At 33.8% G+C, this 17,206-nt stretch overlaps 4 protein-coding genes across 7 annotated transcripts in view; 1 reads left to right on the plus strand and 3 right to left on the minus strand.

Annotated features, from left to right (window-relative positions):
• The window catches only part of LOC129790073 (luciferin sulfotransferase-like), a 767,385-nt gene that overhangs the window by 38,577 nt on the left and 711,602 nt on the right, over positions 1-17,206 (minus strand). The gene's annotated exons all lie outside the window — the stretch shown is intronic.
• LOC129788207 (probable Rho GTPase-activating protein CG5521) overlaps positions 1-17,206 on the minus strand; it is a 626,970-nt gene that overhangs the window by 38,577 nt on the left and 571,187 nt on the right. The window lies entirely within an intron of this gene.
• Positions 1-17,206, minus strand: part of LOC129788331 (tolloid-like protein 2) — a 606,934-nt gene that overhangs the window by 38,577 nt on the left and 551,151 nt on the right. The gene's annotated exons all lie outside the window — the stretch shown is intronic.
• LOC129788391 (uncharacterized) overlaps positions 1-17,206 on the plus strand; it is a 67,911-nt gene that overhangs the window by 30,263 nt on the left and 20,442 nt on the right. For 2 of the 3 annotated variants that reach the window (XM_055824406.1, XM_055824426.1), the window contains one exon: positions 15,480-15,903. In XM_055824406.1, coding sequence (XP_055680381.1) covers positions 15,751-15,903 — 153 coding nt within the window. In that variant the 5' untranslated portion in view covers positions 15,480-15,750. Of the gene's footprint in view, positions 1-4,721; positions 4,783-15,479; positions 15,904-17,206 lie in introns of all 3 variants that reach the window. The other variant, XM_055824416.1, reaches the window with a different exon arrangement.

Here is a 17,206-nt window from a genome sequence, read left to right on the forward strand (position 1 = left end):
CTCTCTCTCGGGGCCTTTTGTCTTTCACTCTCAACACATACATGAAATTTTCATGGAAAAAGGCACCCAAAGGTGATTTTTATCTCGTTTTCCCATGTGATGTGCTCCATGGATCGGGTGCTGTTAAAATTACTTAATTGAAAGGCGGCCAGAAATGTTCCCCATCGATGAAGGTATTTCTCTCAAGCTCAGAGATTTTTCGGGGGAATCTTGGAATTTGTTAGTTTTGTCTTTGGGCTCAATCTCTTCGTGTGCAATAGATTTTAAACATAATACCTATGTGATGCTCTGAGACAAACCACCTTTGATGCAATAAGCTAGCACATATAGTCGTAGACATATAAGAGAGCTAGGTATAAGTTTTTAAATTTTTCAAAAAGATGGAAAGAAAGTGAGAGACATAAAGAGGATCACGATGAGTGGGAAAAAAGTGAAATGTTTGCAGTGATTTCTATTTAATTTTTATATTTTATCAAGTTATTCTTACAATATTGCCAGAAATTCCTCCTTCTCAATGTTTTTTTTCTTCTTCAATTAAATAAGAAGGTATTTCTTGGTGAGATAAAATCATGAGAGTATCTACTAATTAAAATAAATATGTATATGCATGGCGTTTGAAAAAGCTCTCCAGAGTGAATTTGTCGACTTCTCGTTAAGAAGAAAATCACGACAGTTGTCAGCATGGTTCCTGGCTTTTACAAACCAAAGAGCGTGATCTTTGCAGATAGGCAATATATATTGCCTTCTCTGCTGATTGATTTTCTCATGTCGATGCTAACATCCAATATGAATTCGAAACATTTCATATTTCTCCGTGTAATGAATAATATTTTTTTTTACCTCCAACTATTGGATTTTCTTCATTTAATTGAAAAATCGATCCATGGGAATTATCTTTTTTTTTGCAAAGTCTTCTACTTTAAGACAACGTACACACAAGTTATGTAATTGCAAAGTGCAATTTATTAACAAATACACGCAGAGGGATTGGATTGAATGTATGTGGAAACCGCATTGCAATGAGAAAAGTGGGTTGCGATCAAATGAAGATCGATCGTATATGAATTTGATGTGAGCCAGAGTTCCACCCAAGAGTCTCTCACGTGCGTTATTTTCATCATCCGCATATAAGATGTTATTGCGCTATATAATGTTGCGGAGAAATGAAACGCACATAGAGTGATCATAATATTTATTTATCATTGACTCTATTGAATAGATATAATCTAAAAGTGAACTGGTTTACTGGTTAGGATCGTCGCATTATATATAACTTGTGCAAAAATGATTAATAAATTGAGATGTTACAAATAAAGAAGACGTGCCTTTGGTCGACTTTCATTTATTAGTTGGTGTTCCACTTCGTGGCCAACACCAAGTATTGTAATCGTCGGAAAAACTGACCACCTCAGATCGGGCTCAAACTTGGTATGAGCACGTTTTAGACATCCCACATTACGAAAATGGTGGTGGAAAATTTTTGTTCCGGCCGGCCTGCCGGCCTGCCGTCCTGCCGTCCTGCCGTCCTGCCGGCCGGTGCGATATATTTTGCTTTATAACTCAAGAACGGTAGGAGATAGAGACTTCGGGTTTGAAGTTTTCTATAGAAATGTGGGTGTAAAATTTCATTTTTTCACATTTTCGAAATCCAAGATGGCCGCCATCCGCCATTTTGAAATACCGTCAACCACTTCCCTTACAACTAGAGATCTGAAATTTTAGTATGTTGTAGATCTCAGTGAGACATTTTCATCGATAATTCATACTTGAAAATCGGTCAAGCGGTTTAGCAAATATGGCGGCCTAAAGCAAAAAGTGTTTTTTCGATATAACTCGAGAACGGCTTAACCGATTTTGACCAACTTAGGTTCAAATGAAAGGTTTCAAAAAGCCCTACAACTGTCTAGAACATTCCAAGTTCCAAAAACATCCGCAAGAGGCGCTAAAATCAAAAACAAAAATTGCCTAACTTTAAGGGGCAATATCTCCGAATCCCCATTAGGCAAATCTTTTAAATTTTGATATGTTGTAGCCTGACTCAATATCTTTCACCAGTCCGAAAATGAAGAAAATCTATGTCGCCGTTTAGAAGATATGGCCATTTGAAAAATTTTTGAATTTGAAAAGTTCTAAGAGCCATATCTCTTGAACGGCTTGTCCGATTTTGCTCAATTTGGTATCAAATTAAAGGTTTTGCGATTCTCTACAACGTTCTAGAACATCAAGAACCTCTAGAACCATTTCTTTAGGACAAAAAATCCGAAAAACTTTTTTTGTGAAACTAAAATCCGCCATTTTGTATTCTGGGGGTGACCTTGAAAATTATTGAGATATTTATCAAATTATAGCTTATTTCAATGCCTTTCCATAACTAGTCAAGAAATTTCTGTAGGCCTTATAGAACCAGAGATATAACCATTTTTTGCATCAAATTACTGAAGTTCACAAAAAAAAATCACCTTTGCCTACTAATACTGCTCACAAATAGTATTACAACACATAAACAAACTTCTACACGTTGTGGGACACCAACTCTTATAACTGGACGCGTTATGATTGACTTTCATATAAATCTCTATTAATATTTTCAATGTAACTATAAATAAAATAACGTGTTTGGGAGAGTGATAAAGTGCATTTGGTTTTCTTGACATGCAATTAAAGGTTTTTATGGGGATCTAATGACGACGTGACCTTTATTCTTTATTAAATGAAAGAGACACAATATACGTGGCTTTTTCACGTCAGATCTCTTAAGCATATATATTGAAGATTTGTTGGGGAGAATAGAGGCAGAACTAAAACGAGGGTAAATAGAACAACTAAACGGATATTTGCTGAGAGAGTATATTTTTGTGGGTCACCTTCTTTGATTTATTTTCTTTGAGACATTTTCAATGGACACAGAGTTTTTTACACTGCGCAGTTCAATATTAAGGAAGACATCACCTAAATCACGATTTCGTCTTACTAAATATGGTATTAAAGGTGTTTAATGATTACTATGGGACAATGACCTAAATTTGACCTTTTGCATTCAATTTTGTACAGTACAGAGGTATACATAAAGGTTGTCAATAAAGAAATATTTCTCTTGCAAAAGAAAATTATTTCTTAATTTATGACTAAAAATTGTTTTATAAAAAAAAACATTTCTCACAATGTTGGTTGTTTTGGTTTCGGTCTAAAAATATGATCTAATACAGCTCATTAGATTTTGCCTTTTAAAACAATTTTCTAAAATGAAGAGCTACTTTTTTTTATAGAAATTTAATTATAACTATATTGAGACGAATGCCGTGAGAGTTTGATGAAAAATTATTGCAGAGAATTTTTTTCGTAGTGAGGCCACTGGAGCAAAAGAGATTAAAAATAAATTGGTGCAGCGGGTAAAAAAAAAAGTTGAGAAGGTATTTTAGTGCCTTATATAGGCTGTCTGCTGGCATAAATTGTGTGTGCAATATAATACTTTATGATATTGCATAAGAGGCATAAGAAGAGAATTTTTGGTGTATGCGTGCACGATTAACTTTTAAAAAGGCATCATATGTGATTTATTTTTCAATTTACACAACACGTCTCCGCGATATACATTATTACACTCATCGGTGATGGATGCCTGCAATGGGGACCATCATCAGAAAATCCACATTCACAGTTAGGTGTTCTTTGCAAAAGTGGGGAAAAATTCTTATGTCCAGCGAACCTAAACGATCGAGGAATATGGTGACGATTTTTTTTTTATAAATAAAACAACCACACAAATATTGCGTACAGAATGTCTCATAAATGCCGATGGTATTTTAAAAATGGTTGCAGAAAGTTCTTTATACGTGTTGGCAGCAGTGGCTGTATTACAGCAATGTTTCACATTACGAACTACTTTTTTGTCTATAAAAACTATAATTTTTCGAATCACAGCACTTTTATTTAAAAAAACTGGTGAAATGTATTAAGCTAAACTTTAGATTGAAGAGATATTTTTAAAAAACATAGTTCGTTATCTGGAGACCCAACTGTACCCTGTATGTATGTCTTGCACAGTATTACTAACTTCTTTGACTTGTTGCGTGGCATCGCGTTGGAGAGTGTCGCTTAAATATTACGTGATTTGTTTTAACAAAATTAATCCCATCGTGGCTTAACATTTCTGTCAGACACACACAATTCACGTAGATATCGATAGAGACTTTTAAGGCACTTTCAATGTAATAATATGGAAGAAATTCCTATGGAGTATTTTTTTTTTGCAATGGTCTTGCCTACATATCAAATGCCTTATAAGAAGTTTCTTGAGCACTCTAGGTGCTTTACAGAGCAAATCTAATCTATATTTTGCAAAATGTTGCCAAGAATGTGAAGAGATAGAATGGGAAGTTCTTTAAATTCGCAACACTATATCTTTGTCACTTCTGTTTTACTCACTACCGGGACGACCTTTTACACACGGGTGGTGGATTTTCTTATTTCGTATGCTCATGGAGAGCACGGCATGGGATGCGAGCGGTGTGTGATGCATAAATGGGGAATTTAAGGAATGATGATCGCGCGGGACTAAAGATCGCAAAAGACGGGGGACACTATAAATCCCAATAATCTTAGACGAACCATCGCCATTCTTGTAAAAGCAAAAGAGCATAGCTGGGCAGAGACCATTTGATACTATAATGCTTGCCCTGTCCGTTCTGCATTTTATTGGTAAATGTTGTGTTTGTTTTCAGGATTGTGGTGTGCCTCACTGTATAATCAACAAGGAGCCACCTGAATTACTCACATACCGCGGTACGATTAATGTTGTTAGTTTATTTATATGTTTTGCACATATTTCAGGTGAAAAATGATGATGAGAATACTTTTCACCGCGATGCACGCGGTATATCTGTCTTTTCTTTGTCTTTTACGTTAGACAGTGAGGGACAATTAAGGATATTGAGTGTTTAGTGGCGCCACGATGACACCCTGGGTCGGCTTAATTGCAAACACATTTAAACTTAATGCGGATCCATTATGGAGAAAATAGTGATCTTCATCAAATAGTTAAAAACATCTTCTTTTTTTTTGCGCCTATATGTCTTTTACAATTAAATGGGCAAATTAATGTGAGAGGCGTCCATCGACATAAATTTTAAATTAACATTTTAAGCGAGATAATTGATGAGCACATAATGGCAAATGATCGCGGTGCGTGGATAATAATATTGCGCACTCTTGTGTCTTGCGAGAGAGTGAGCGATCTTTGGATGTGATGCTCGCTAGTGCATCTTGAAGAATGCGAAGGAGATGGAATTCTAGGAGGAAAGTTTAGTGTTGTGTGTCAAGTCAAATTAATGGGACTAATTTGAATAGATGATGACAGATGAACATTCTGCGGTCATGTCGCTCCTCATTATATTTCTCTTTTTTATTATTTCTTTTTACTTTTCACGTCTATGTGCGCTTCTTTTCACATTTAAATGACTCATATGATCACTCTTGTGTTGGAACTTGTTAAATGAATTGGAAACTCTTTTGGTACTCAACACATTTTTTTGGCGTATTTTGTGTCCTTAATTCTTTTAATTTTAAACTTTATTGAGACTATGGTTGGATTGATCTACAACGCGACTTGGGTTTAGGAAAGATTTGGAGCGCTTAGCAAAATTTGTTTATTATGCTTTGATCTTTGGATTTGTTTATTCCTTTCGGTTTCAATGGAAAATTTCATTGCAATAAATTTGGAATAAAGATTTTCCATATAGCGATGAAAATATCAATTCAACGGATTGTAAACTAAGGGTAAAAAAAATTATATCCAGAATAATGAGGCATTTTCTTTAGAGAAGAAGGAGATAGAGTAAGCTAAGTTGTCTTCGCACAAGCTGTAGAAAGGAAAATATTTAACTATGCATGCACAAGAGTTGGAGGAGGATTCAACTTATACATATTTTACAATGTACACCTCTCAAGAATTGGAATCCAGTGCGCTTTTGATGATCTCTCTAAGCAAATATTGACAGTCAGAGAAATAAAGTAAATGGCGCGGTTTCCTTTTCATTGTAGCATTTTCTAAAATGGTATTGTGTTTCCATATTGAGCTACGTATATGTAGATTTTATGACTCTTTTGTCTCCATATTGGATAAGACGACATAAGAGACGACCAACGTTCTTTGCATATTAGTTGTCATTGGTATCCATTAAAATTGCACCAACTCTCGAGGTAGAGAAAGACGAAAAAAAAGAAAGAAAAAAAGCATCGCAGAAAGTGAATTATGTCATAATTAGACAATACGGCTGGACAAAATAAATTGGAATGATTTGAATGACAATTATGGAATAAATTCTTCTTCAAAGTATTACATATAGGATTATTGCGAGATTCCTGAGTGGGTGTCATGAGCATGTTTTCAGCATTATGGTGTTGCGGACAATGTTCAAGCGAGAGATTCTCATGGTGTGTTTCAAAAGTTGTATAAGAAATTTTATGTGTCGAAATAAATCGATGGGATGACTATAAAATATACATCTTCAATATGAGTGGAAATTGGTGTGATATTATTGTGATTAACCGCCAAACACCTCCGCGCAGAGAGCCAAAATAAGTGACGATTAATCAAAATGAAATCTTAGGAATGTGAGATCTTTTACACCACCATTCGTTGTGGTTTTTCTCCCGGCGATTGTTGAATTATTATGCAGTCACAATTGATGCATGTCCCTTCGAGAAAGAGAGGGAGAGCATTCAAAGGGAAAAAAGACGAGTAGGAATGAGGAAAAATTAAGATATCTCTAAAGCAACATGGCAGGGGGCTATAATGCATAATTCCGGATATTCATCAGATGGGATTATGTGTTCATTATGTTCAAAATAATCCTCATATATTCTACAACATTTTTCTTCTCAACCATACCAGAGTAGCACGAGATTACCGTCAAGGCGCCCAAATTTGAAACAAATTTTCTCATTTAGAATGTAACACAAAACTAGAAAAGAAAGCTAATGCAGCATCATCAGCCCCTAAGAAATGCGATCAAAAGTACGTGTGTTAGAATTTTCTTTCATTTGAAAAAAATCATAAAATAGTTTTGTGGAATGGGAATAGAATTTTTATGCTGGAAAAGCAACAATGTTTCCCAATGCGTAGAGATGGAAAAAATAGGTAATACCGAGGAGAAGTTCTGCGAAGAATTTTAAATGCCACCGAGTAATTACATGACAGTTAATACCCTGAAATAGTGACATAAAAATAAATACAAATTAATAATTGAGACACTGGTCAGGGAGAGATGTATGAGATAAGACAAGAATCTCTTCGTGGTACTCACGAAGAAAATTGTTCTGGTTTTTTTTTCTCTATAAAATGTAGAAAAAGTGAGAGACATAGTATAAATAGATAAATTGTTAGTCTGGAAAGAAAAAAGTAGGATAGAGGAACAAGATCGCGCAAAGGTAAATCCGTCACTTGCTGTGGTGGACAAGACTGTGGGAATTTTATTGGAAGTATGACTCTTCTGATGAGATTGTTTACTCACGTGCAAGTGAGTGGATTTTGTGATTAAAACATGAATCAGAACTGATTGCTGCAGATTGATCTCGTATCGAGTGATATTGTTGACACGGTGTACGTGGAAGATACCTCAATATTAAAGTGAATATAATTAATAACTGGATACATGCGAAGAGATTGATTTGATGTAGAGAAGAGATATATCACGATTCCATGGAAGATTTAATAACATTCTCAAGTGTATATATAAAGTGAATTCACAGCGCTAATAATAATCTAATAAAAAGCAAGGGAAGTCCAGGTGATGATACGTTTGTACGTATTCAGTTATTTGTTTTTTTTTACAGATCATAGCATTGGTTGTTGGAAAATAATTATGAAATTTGTATTGTATGAGACAATGATCTTGATTGTTAAGTCAGTTTCAAAAAAATTGTCTTGGAAGTCCATTAAAATTAATTTAATTGATCAATAAAACAAGATCTTTTAATCTTGACTCCAGAATACGAACCAATATCTTACTAAAAAAAAATATTAAATTATGCGCCAATAAAGCAATAAAACTCTCAAAAGTTACGTGAAGTACATTAAAATTTTCTACAATAAAAAAAAATTAAAGTACACCTAATCTAGTTCTAGTTTAAAAATCTTTTCGTGCGCTTCCCTTGTTTTGCTTTTATTAGGTGCTTGATTGAATGGAAAAAGAAGAGAATAAAGATCCGAAGGTGTAGAAAGATGGAGATCAATATGAAGATCATGTCAAATAGTTCGTGAAGTTGTTTATTCAATTTAAACACTCAACACATTTTTTCATGTCAAGAATTAGAACATGTCCGGGAAGGTGATGAAAAAGACACCTCAATTGTGATCAATCCGCCGGTGTACCGTTAGAAAGTAATAATCCCATAAGAATGATGAAAAAGACAATGATCGTGTACATACCAATTTGGCATAGCTAAACATCTGTTGATGACCAATGGATTTAAGAAAATTCAATTTGAATATTTCAATATACATTCGATACATGAATATATTTTATATATATGCATTTATTGGAAAATCTTAAAGCACTTGGGAGATCACGTTCACCGATGTTATGTGTATATATGGATGTAAGTGATCATGCTAATAAAATTTAGCTTCTCCAGTAGTGCATGCGGTTATTGAGATTCACAAGTCTGCTGAAAGATATGGTTGATGCTTCAAAAGCATTCCATTCGCAGTATACTGAAGTGAACTCCAATAAGGCCTCTAAAATGGGTGATGGAGTATTGTTTGTGAACATTTATAAATCGATCATCAATCTGTTGTAATATTATTTATCGAAAGGTTGAATCATTCCTACAATATTGTTGACTTTATGGTAATAGATCAGTGTGGACTTTTCTATCAACATTTGCATTTGACAATATATGCTGGTGGTATTTACTGGATATAACTAAGAAATTGAACATTTTCTCAATATAATGTCACTTTGTGATATTATATTGAAATTATTATATTGAAGGGAGAACAATGTACGGGAGTCAAAAATTCCACTACATCATCATGTGTCATCGATGAATAAGAGTCACCTTTTAAATCACAGTTCATAGTCTTATCGGAATTTCCGTCTCTTCATAATTAAATTTTAATTGTTACATACGGGGCTATCTTGATCGTTTCACTTCCAAATGTCGGGGTTTCTTCTAACGATGTGTATATGCTATGCAATTAACAAGAATCTCCAATCGTAAAAATATATATGTACCTACGTCATTGTCTAGCACGGCAAATTGAAATTATATGTATCGCAGTTGTTGAACCGCACACATGGGGATCATAATGAAATTAATGCGACTGTGCTTTTCTTTCGACATAATTTATTTACCAAAAGGCGGCAATTATATTGTCATGAAAGTGTGAATAATTTCAGAACAAAGACACAATGTTTTGTTGGTTATAGCAGAATGTCTTGTAAAAAAAACCGGTGTACATTACCAATGCAATTTGGCTGCGATTTGTAGCACATATGTTTGTTTTTTTTTTTCACCTTTGCTTCATTAATACGTTGGAAAAGTCAATGAAGCTGTTTCTGATCTTCCCACATTAGACTTGCACATGATGATGAAATATTTCGTTTAAAAAAAAAAGATGTGAATAATAAATGAATGTACATAGCATACGATGAGATACATATTACAAATACAGTGATGTGCAAAAATAGTTGGTATTGTGAAATGTTTTTCTTGAATATCAAAAAATATTTATTTATTTCTCGATAGAATTGATTTGATTGAGGGGATTTCCTTAAAATATGATACGGATTTTCTTACTAATTTACACGCATTTTGATTGCGAATTTTCAATCTTTTGCGAGCCTTTATCAGCAACTGAAAGATATATAGCGATATGATCGAATTTTTGTTTTGATTGATTTTGGTATTAATGAAATTTTAATGAAAGAAAATGATTTTTTTTTCTGGAATTAAAGCTCAATTTAATGACATTTTTTATTTTCCGTCTTAAAGTTTTCTTTTTGTTTCTCTCTGTATGTAAAAGAAAAAGATTACTTAATAAATTCATATATTCTCTATTGCACAATCCAATGATCGTCAGTGGTACAAGTTACACCGAATACTGAGAAAGACATTGACTCTGTAGTTTGGATGGTAAACTACCTCCTAATGAAGAGCATAGAAATTAAATCTATCCATTCTCTCTCACCTAAAAGTACTGAAGAACAATCAACGGAATACATATCATTCAAATGAAGAAAAAAGTAATTATTCCAAAACTTTTTTTTGTTCTTTTTTAGCGAGGTTAATTCTCAGTGTGTGTCTTGTGAATAAATTTTGCAATATTTAATTAAAATTGTCTACTTGAACATTCATTGTAAAATTCACGGTGCAAAAGACAGCCAAAAGTTTTGACCATCATAGAAGAGCAAGCAAGTAGGGGAAGACGGGGTAATTTGGCCACTTTGGCAAAGTCATTAATGGGAATATCTCAAGTATGGTAAATGCTAGAAAATCCATTTCTCCACAGTTTATACTCCCCATAGAGATAATCAATCAAACCAAGTTTGAGGAAAATCTGATCATTAGATTTTCTTTTATTTGATAAAAATCATTTTTTCACTTTTTCAAGTGCTTTTGGCATTTTGAATGTACGTCATTTTCCAAAAATTTTTAACACTTAAAAATTAACTTTTAAACCATTAAGGGTCATTGATCTATCATAAACACGATAGTGACATCCATTTTTCGATATCACAAACAGATTTTCCTGTGGAAATGGTTTTATCCGGAAAATTGGAGTGGGGTAATTTGGCCACTTGAGTTTTCCCGGCACATTTTCCGACGCACATTTAAGATATTTATTGTGGTTGTGCCTTTTAATGTTTTCTTATAGATTATAATCAAAGAAGGATAAAAAATTTTATCTAAAAAAAGAAATTTACGATAATTTGAAAAATTGCCTTTTTTAGACTTTGCCTGTTTATGGTTCAGAAAATGTTAAAGTTTGAGGCTCTGTTAAATATTTTTATCTGTCAAATTACTGGAAATGAATCTTAGATAAATAACCTATCTTCCAAAAAAATAATCGAAAAAATAAAATTTTTTAATTGTTCAAAAATTTTCATGTTTAATATAATTTGTGCGCCAAAGTGTCCAAATTACCCGTGCTCGGGGTAATTTGGACACTAAGCTAAGGGTCCAGGAGAATGGAAAATTCACCCATTTCTCATCGAGATAGAGAAAAGTGTTATATGGGGAAGTTGTAGGCCGGAAAATTTCCTACAAAATAGGGCTATTTGGTTTTCTTCATACTACCATACTTGTTTGATATATCCCAAAAACCGCCAAAGTGGCCAAATTGCCCCGTCCTCCCCTACCTATATGTATCTCTAATGATGATAATTTGTGTAATTATATCCACCATATGGTTCACAATGGCGAATGTATTTTGATAGGATCGGGGAGAAAGTGAATTCTATGGGGCTTCAAGATCGAATTTATGAAATAAGACTCGGACAATGAGTGATCGATCAGCGGATATATCCAATCAATGTTTTGTATGGTAATTGCATTGCACTTTTGCTATGGTTATGCTAACAGACATGGAAAATGCGCTCTCTCGCTCTCACTCTCTTCTTCGTGTATTGATTTTGAGCATTGATTTGTGATTTAAAAGCCGGGAAGAGTTTTGCCATTGATTTCCTATATATGCACGGTTATCCAAATGGAATTTAACCAAAAGATTTTCTGTGCATACATGGAGTTTTTGATGTGCGCAAAGTACAATGTTGTTAGCAACAAAATTAATGTTCATCGGTGAAAGGTCTTACGGTGAGCTTTTTAGTTGGTAGCGTATTAACCATTAATTACTATGCTGTTTCCATACTGATGTGGCTTTTTTTTTTACTTACCTATGTTTGACATGGTATAATTACCGATGATAAGCAATAGGTTGAAGTTTACAAAATTCCACATAAAGATTAGACCATCGCACGTTAGCTATACAATGGAATCTTGTTTATATGGAAATTCCACGTTTAAATTGGAATTACTCACAATTTTTCCAAACTTTAACACATTTTCTCTTAATTACTAGTTTTCAACTTAGGTTGCGAAGAAAGATCATTCAAAAGATCTTTTTTTTAAAAAGGAAACTGAAGTTGATAATTTTCACTTTGATATCTCTTCTTGTGATTGATAAAGCGTGTGGGAAATTTTATGTTATTTTGCCATGATGTTGTTACAAAACATTAAATCAATACATATAGCTGAAAGGAGAACTTTTTTGTGTGTTTTTCTTTCCTCAATCGGTCTCCAGCATTGTTTATTGCAGAATTGATGAAGTTGGCAAAAAAGGCAGCTGTGAATGCTCTTAGTTAACTCAATTTCTTACCTTTTTTGTTCATTGGAGGAAAGAGAAGTAGGACGGATTTGTGACATCCGTCATTTGTTACTCAATTTTTTTTTCTACTTTTGCATCGCACAGTGAAAATGTCACCTAAGTGGAGAAATAAGAGCATTAAAAGTAAAATTAGGTGAGATTGCTTGAGGTATGGTTGAATAAGTAGCAAACTAACAAAAAAAAAGAAAGATCATTGGCTTCCAGAGATGTTGTCGTGGGACATCTAGATCAGCATCATTGATCATGCTCAATTGTGAATATTGGATGGTATCTATGCGTAACCATTTCGCCGTTGAGGCATTTTTGCACTCAAGATGTGGTATAAATTAGTGGCCTGAGGTGGATAAAATGTGGCTATGATATCATTTCCTTGGAGGTTCATTCACTCATACATACCGCCATAGTCTAATGATCTCGTGTCTCTCCACCGAAGAAATTTAAACCACAACCTTCTTATATGTTGTATTGCATTACATTATTTTAATAACACAAGAGATGAACTGAATATCTCGACCAGAGCTTCTCAAACTCACTGCATGTCGCATATACTAACTTAATGGAATTAATATTCATTTAATACTTCTGCAAGCTTTACTTTAAGCTCTTTAAACTTGTCATAAATGTTTAATGCTTTTATGATTTGTTTTTTTTCGACCATAGAAAGTAATATCACAATTACACAATTTTAGTGAATTTTCATGTTTTCACTTTGTGATGTGTGAAGTCAATTAGGTAAGGTTTTCTCTGGAATCATTTCCTCTGTATTATCTATTTCTTGCTGTTTTGTTAATGATCATTTCACTGGAAAGTACCGTATCTATGATTGCACGAGAACTTCCATGGGATTTTTTTCTGAATAATAAAAAGAAATCGCGTTTCTTTTTTAGTTTTAAAAACATTACATACCTACCTTTATTACTTACTTTGATATCTGGGTGGTTACTTTGTGATTCTTTTCCGTTAAACTTGAGAGAGATTTTCGTACGTCAATTAAAAGAAAGAAGTGCAATTTCTTTCTTTTCTTGTGACGTTTTTTAATTATTTTCAGTAGTTAGTTTTTCGTTAGAATTTCACAAGCATTAACATTATGAGAATTATAAGATGTCTTTCAAGGGTTTGAGAAGCGCATGAATTAAAATATAGCATATACCTACCTATATCAAACGTGTTTCATCCGTATAACTGGGAGGTGAAAAAAAGAGAACCTTTTTGAAATTACATAATTTGTCAGAGATTGAACCAAGGCAGACATATGAGGTCAAAGCAGAAAAAAAGAATATTATGTACTGTACACACTTACGATCGTGCTTCAATAAATTTTCGAAAGCCTCTCACACCGCTCTTCCGCCACGAATAAATTTAATAATATTACAAGAAGATCGCTTTTAAAAGAATATGGGGATATAACAACGAAAAAAAAAGTGATGATATTGTGGTTGAATTGTTGTGTAATTTGACGTTGAAAATGTGCGAAACAGCGAAATGTCGTTCATGCTATAAATTATATGGAAGTTATGCGGTGGGAAGGAGAGAGAGATGATGGAAAAATAGGTGAAAATAGAGGAGGAAAAGCCCGAGATGTATTTATGAGGGATGGGAGTTTTTGTTTGAGATTGCAAGGTATAAGGTCTTGTTTCTTCACTGAACCATGTAAACTATTTTTCATCTTAAGGTCTCTCCCCCGCTATTTATCTTCCAGGCCTTTCTCACGATTTTGAATTAGATTCCCTAACTAAATTGTCGACAATTTTATTTCCTCTTTTGAGCAATATTTTCTTAAAACAAACTCCTCCAGAGCGTGCACTTTTTCGCGCTCTTCATTAACAAAATTCAATGTGGAGTATCTGTGAGTAAATGCAGCATGACATGGAGAATGTGTGTAAGATTGCGAAAGACTTCCTGCTTCTTTAAAACTATAACCATACGTGATGCATTACAACGTGGTGCTATGTACACACACTTTTCTTCCTTGCCCAATATTGCGCGGGAAATTGAATGCAAAGACAGTGTTTAGTGGTTGGTGAAAGAGATCAAATCTCTTTTGGTATAATATGGTTCGAGAGTTGTGTCTCTTTAGAAGAAGTATGTTAGAATAAAAAAAAACGAAGAGAGTTGAGCATGAGAAAAAAGGTGGACTTGTGTGTGAGATTATCTTGTGGGAGGCAAAACAGAGCTATTGACGGTGAAAAGTTTATATATGTAATTCAGCATATCTCATGATAATTGGTGGATGGAAAATGGGACAATTTAATGGTTGTGACAAATGATAAAGTGTGGGAAAGTCAGTATTACTGAATAGTTTGCTTTTTTTTCGCGCAAAGGAGCGAAATTTGCAAAGAGTGGCGCGCGTGAAAAAGGTGAAAAAGAATGCATTTGATTGCACGAAGCACGATCTCATGCCTTAATGAGTGTGACTCTCATCAACATTATACCTCTATTATCCCTTATATGCCGTGTGTTTAGAGCAATTTCGATTTCTATTTGAAAATTTGCAATTATTTCTCTAATTTACCTCCATGGCGTACGTTACACGTGAGGTGATCGCCGTTTATGTTTAATGTGTTTGATGTAAACCGTTTTTTTCCTTCCTCTAATATTCACTGAACTTGGAAGGAGAGGAAGAAAACGCTGAAAATGATAAGAAAATATTTTTATTGAGTCAAATTGAGAGGGAAAATGAGAAGAGATGGAAAGGCTTAGCATAGCAATATGTTGAGAGAGTCAGAAAGTTGTTCATGTACGTTTATAGTAAAAATTTCATTCACCTAAAAACCTAGAGAAATACTTGTTTAATTGCAAATTGATTGAGGAGTGTTTTCATTTGTACATAAAATATATCACTTAATATCTTCTTCATACGAAAACCGCCGTATATAGTATTAGATTACGATGATACTGTGGCGAGTTTAGAGGATATAAAAGATGATCAATATTATGGCGGGTTGACGGTGAAAATATTAAATATGATATTTTATTGTAATCTTCGAAACTCCATTTATTAAAATTTATTTAGTTTTTTTCGAAATCATATGTGGACCATCTTTGAAAATATTATAATTTCTCTTTTTTCTTCTATTTCTCTTATAAACAGATGACATGATCAACAAAGTATGGACACGAAATAGAAATCACATCAATTTGAATGGAGGACATGGTAATTAACAATCAAATGTGGAGCACGGAAAATTGAAAGGGAATTGTCTTGATGCAACTGCAAATTGATTGAGATCGCATCACCGCTCTCCACGGATACAAAGCGTGAGAGGAAGTCTCGGTTTTTCTTTGCGATCTCACGCGGGACAAAATAGTTGCGGGATTTTGCTGTGCAAAAACGACGTGCTAAGGAGAATAAAGTGAACACAATGCCATCGGGAAGTGGACAAATTGCACCGTCGTCGCCGACGAGTCCAGCAGAAATTGCCACGGTGACAACAACAAATGGAACGAATGGAATTAGGGAGCGAAAATCATCAACAGATGGTCAAAATAATATAGGACCTTCCACAGAAAGACGGGTAATTACAACATTAAAATTTCTTGTATATTTTAAACTTCTCTTTTGTTGGCAAAACACATCACGCTATAAAATACACAAAGATCATTCAACTCCTGTATGTTGGCTGATGACGAAAGCCACTGAAATGACTTTTTTTTCATCGTTCAACAAGGGATTTTTTTCGTGGGGATTTTGTAAAATGGAATTAGTGAGGAAAAAAGAGGAGAAGTCATAAATTGTTGTGATTTTTTTTCACCTTCGTCGCTTAAAACTCACGATTGAATCATTGAGGCACTCACAGCAAAAATGTGTAAGATTAATCATTGATAAGTGCTGAGAAGTCTTGTCGGAATAGAGATTCTTAAATGGTCAATATAATGCTTACAAAAGAAATTTAAATGCAATACTCACGATTTATTTGGTGCTAATTGAAGCATTTCAGGCGGATTTTTGCAAGAAAAAAAAACTAATAGTCGGAGTTAATTTAGAGAACACACTTTAGAATATTTGGGAATTTGTGCACAATTAAATTTTCTTTGTGTAATAAAATTGAATAGAATAAAACGGCGTAAAGAAGAATTTTACTTTCAATTTTGTTCTCGAGTATTCATATAAAAACGTTTAGTTTATCATGAAAATTTCATCTTGACGAAAATAGAAAATCAATGCAAATCTCAGTCTTGATTTCATTGCAATTAAATTTGTTTTGTCATAAATTAATCAGTTTTTAAATAATTTTTAATAATTTAAAATTTATTCATGGAAGAATTCGAAAAGGTTAGAAGTTTATTTAACGTGAAATTTTCCACAAATTAATACCAATTTATGCGGCGTATTTAATCATTTGCAATAGTTGTGGTTAAATTTTTGATGAGAAGCATAAAAATGGATGCCTCTTGTGCCCAAAAAAATATCATTGCGAATGAATTGGAAGGAAATACGGTCGGATGATCCACCAGCATGATTTTTTTTTATAAATCTACGTGGTTGGATGTGTAGAAGAGAAGAATAGAGCAAAATTCCTCAATGAGCTACCTCATCGTCATTTTACTATTCAGCAACTTTTTCTGCATATAGTAATGCCCAACGCGCCGAGAGGATGTCATTTGAAATTGATTCTATGCATGCAATCAGCACACGATTTACAATTACGGGCGTTGTGGATTTGTGTTTGATGGGTGTAGGTACACAAAACAATATAAAAGCGGGAAAGGGAAAAAAAATGAAATTCATATTCATGATTGCCACATGGAAAAGCATATCCATTTTTACCTCAATATGTTGTATAGTACGTGAAATTTCTTGCTGAACATGGAGAATAA

Source organism: Lutzomyia longipalpis, chromosome 1 (genome assembly GCF_024334085.1).
Source record: "Lutzomyia longipalpis isolate SR_M1_2022 chromosome 1, ASM2433408v1".
Lineage (NCBI taxonomy): Eukaryota > Metazoa > Arthropoda > Insecta > Diptera > Psychodidae > Lutzomyia > Lutzomyia longipalpis.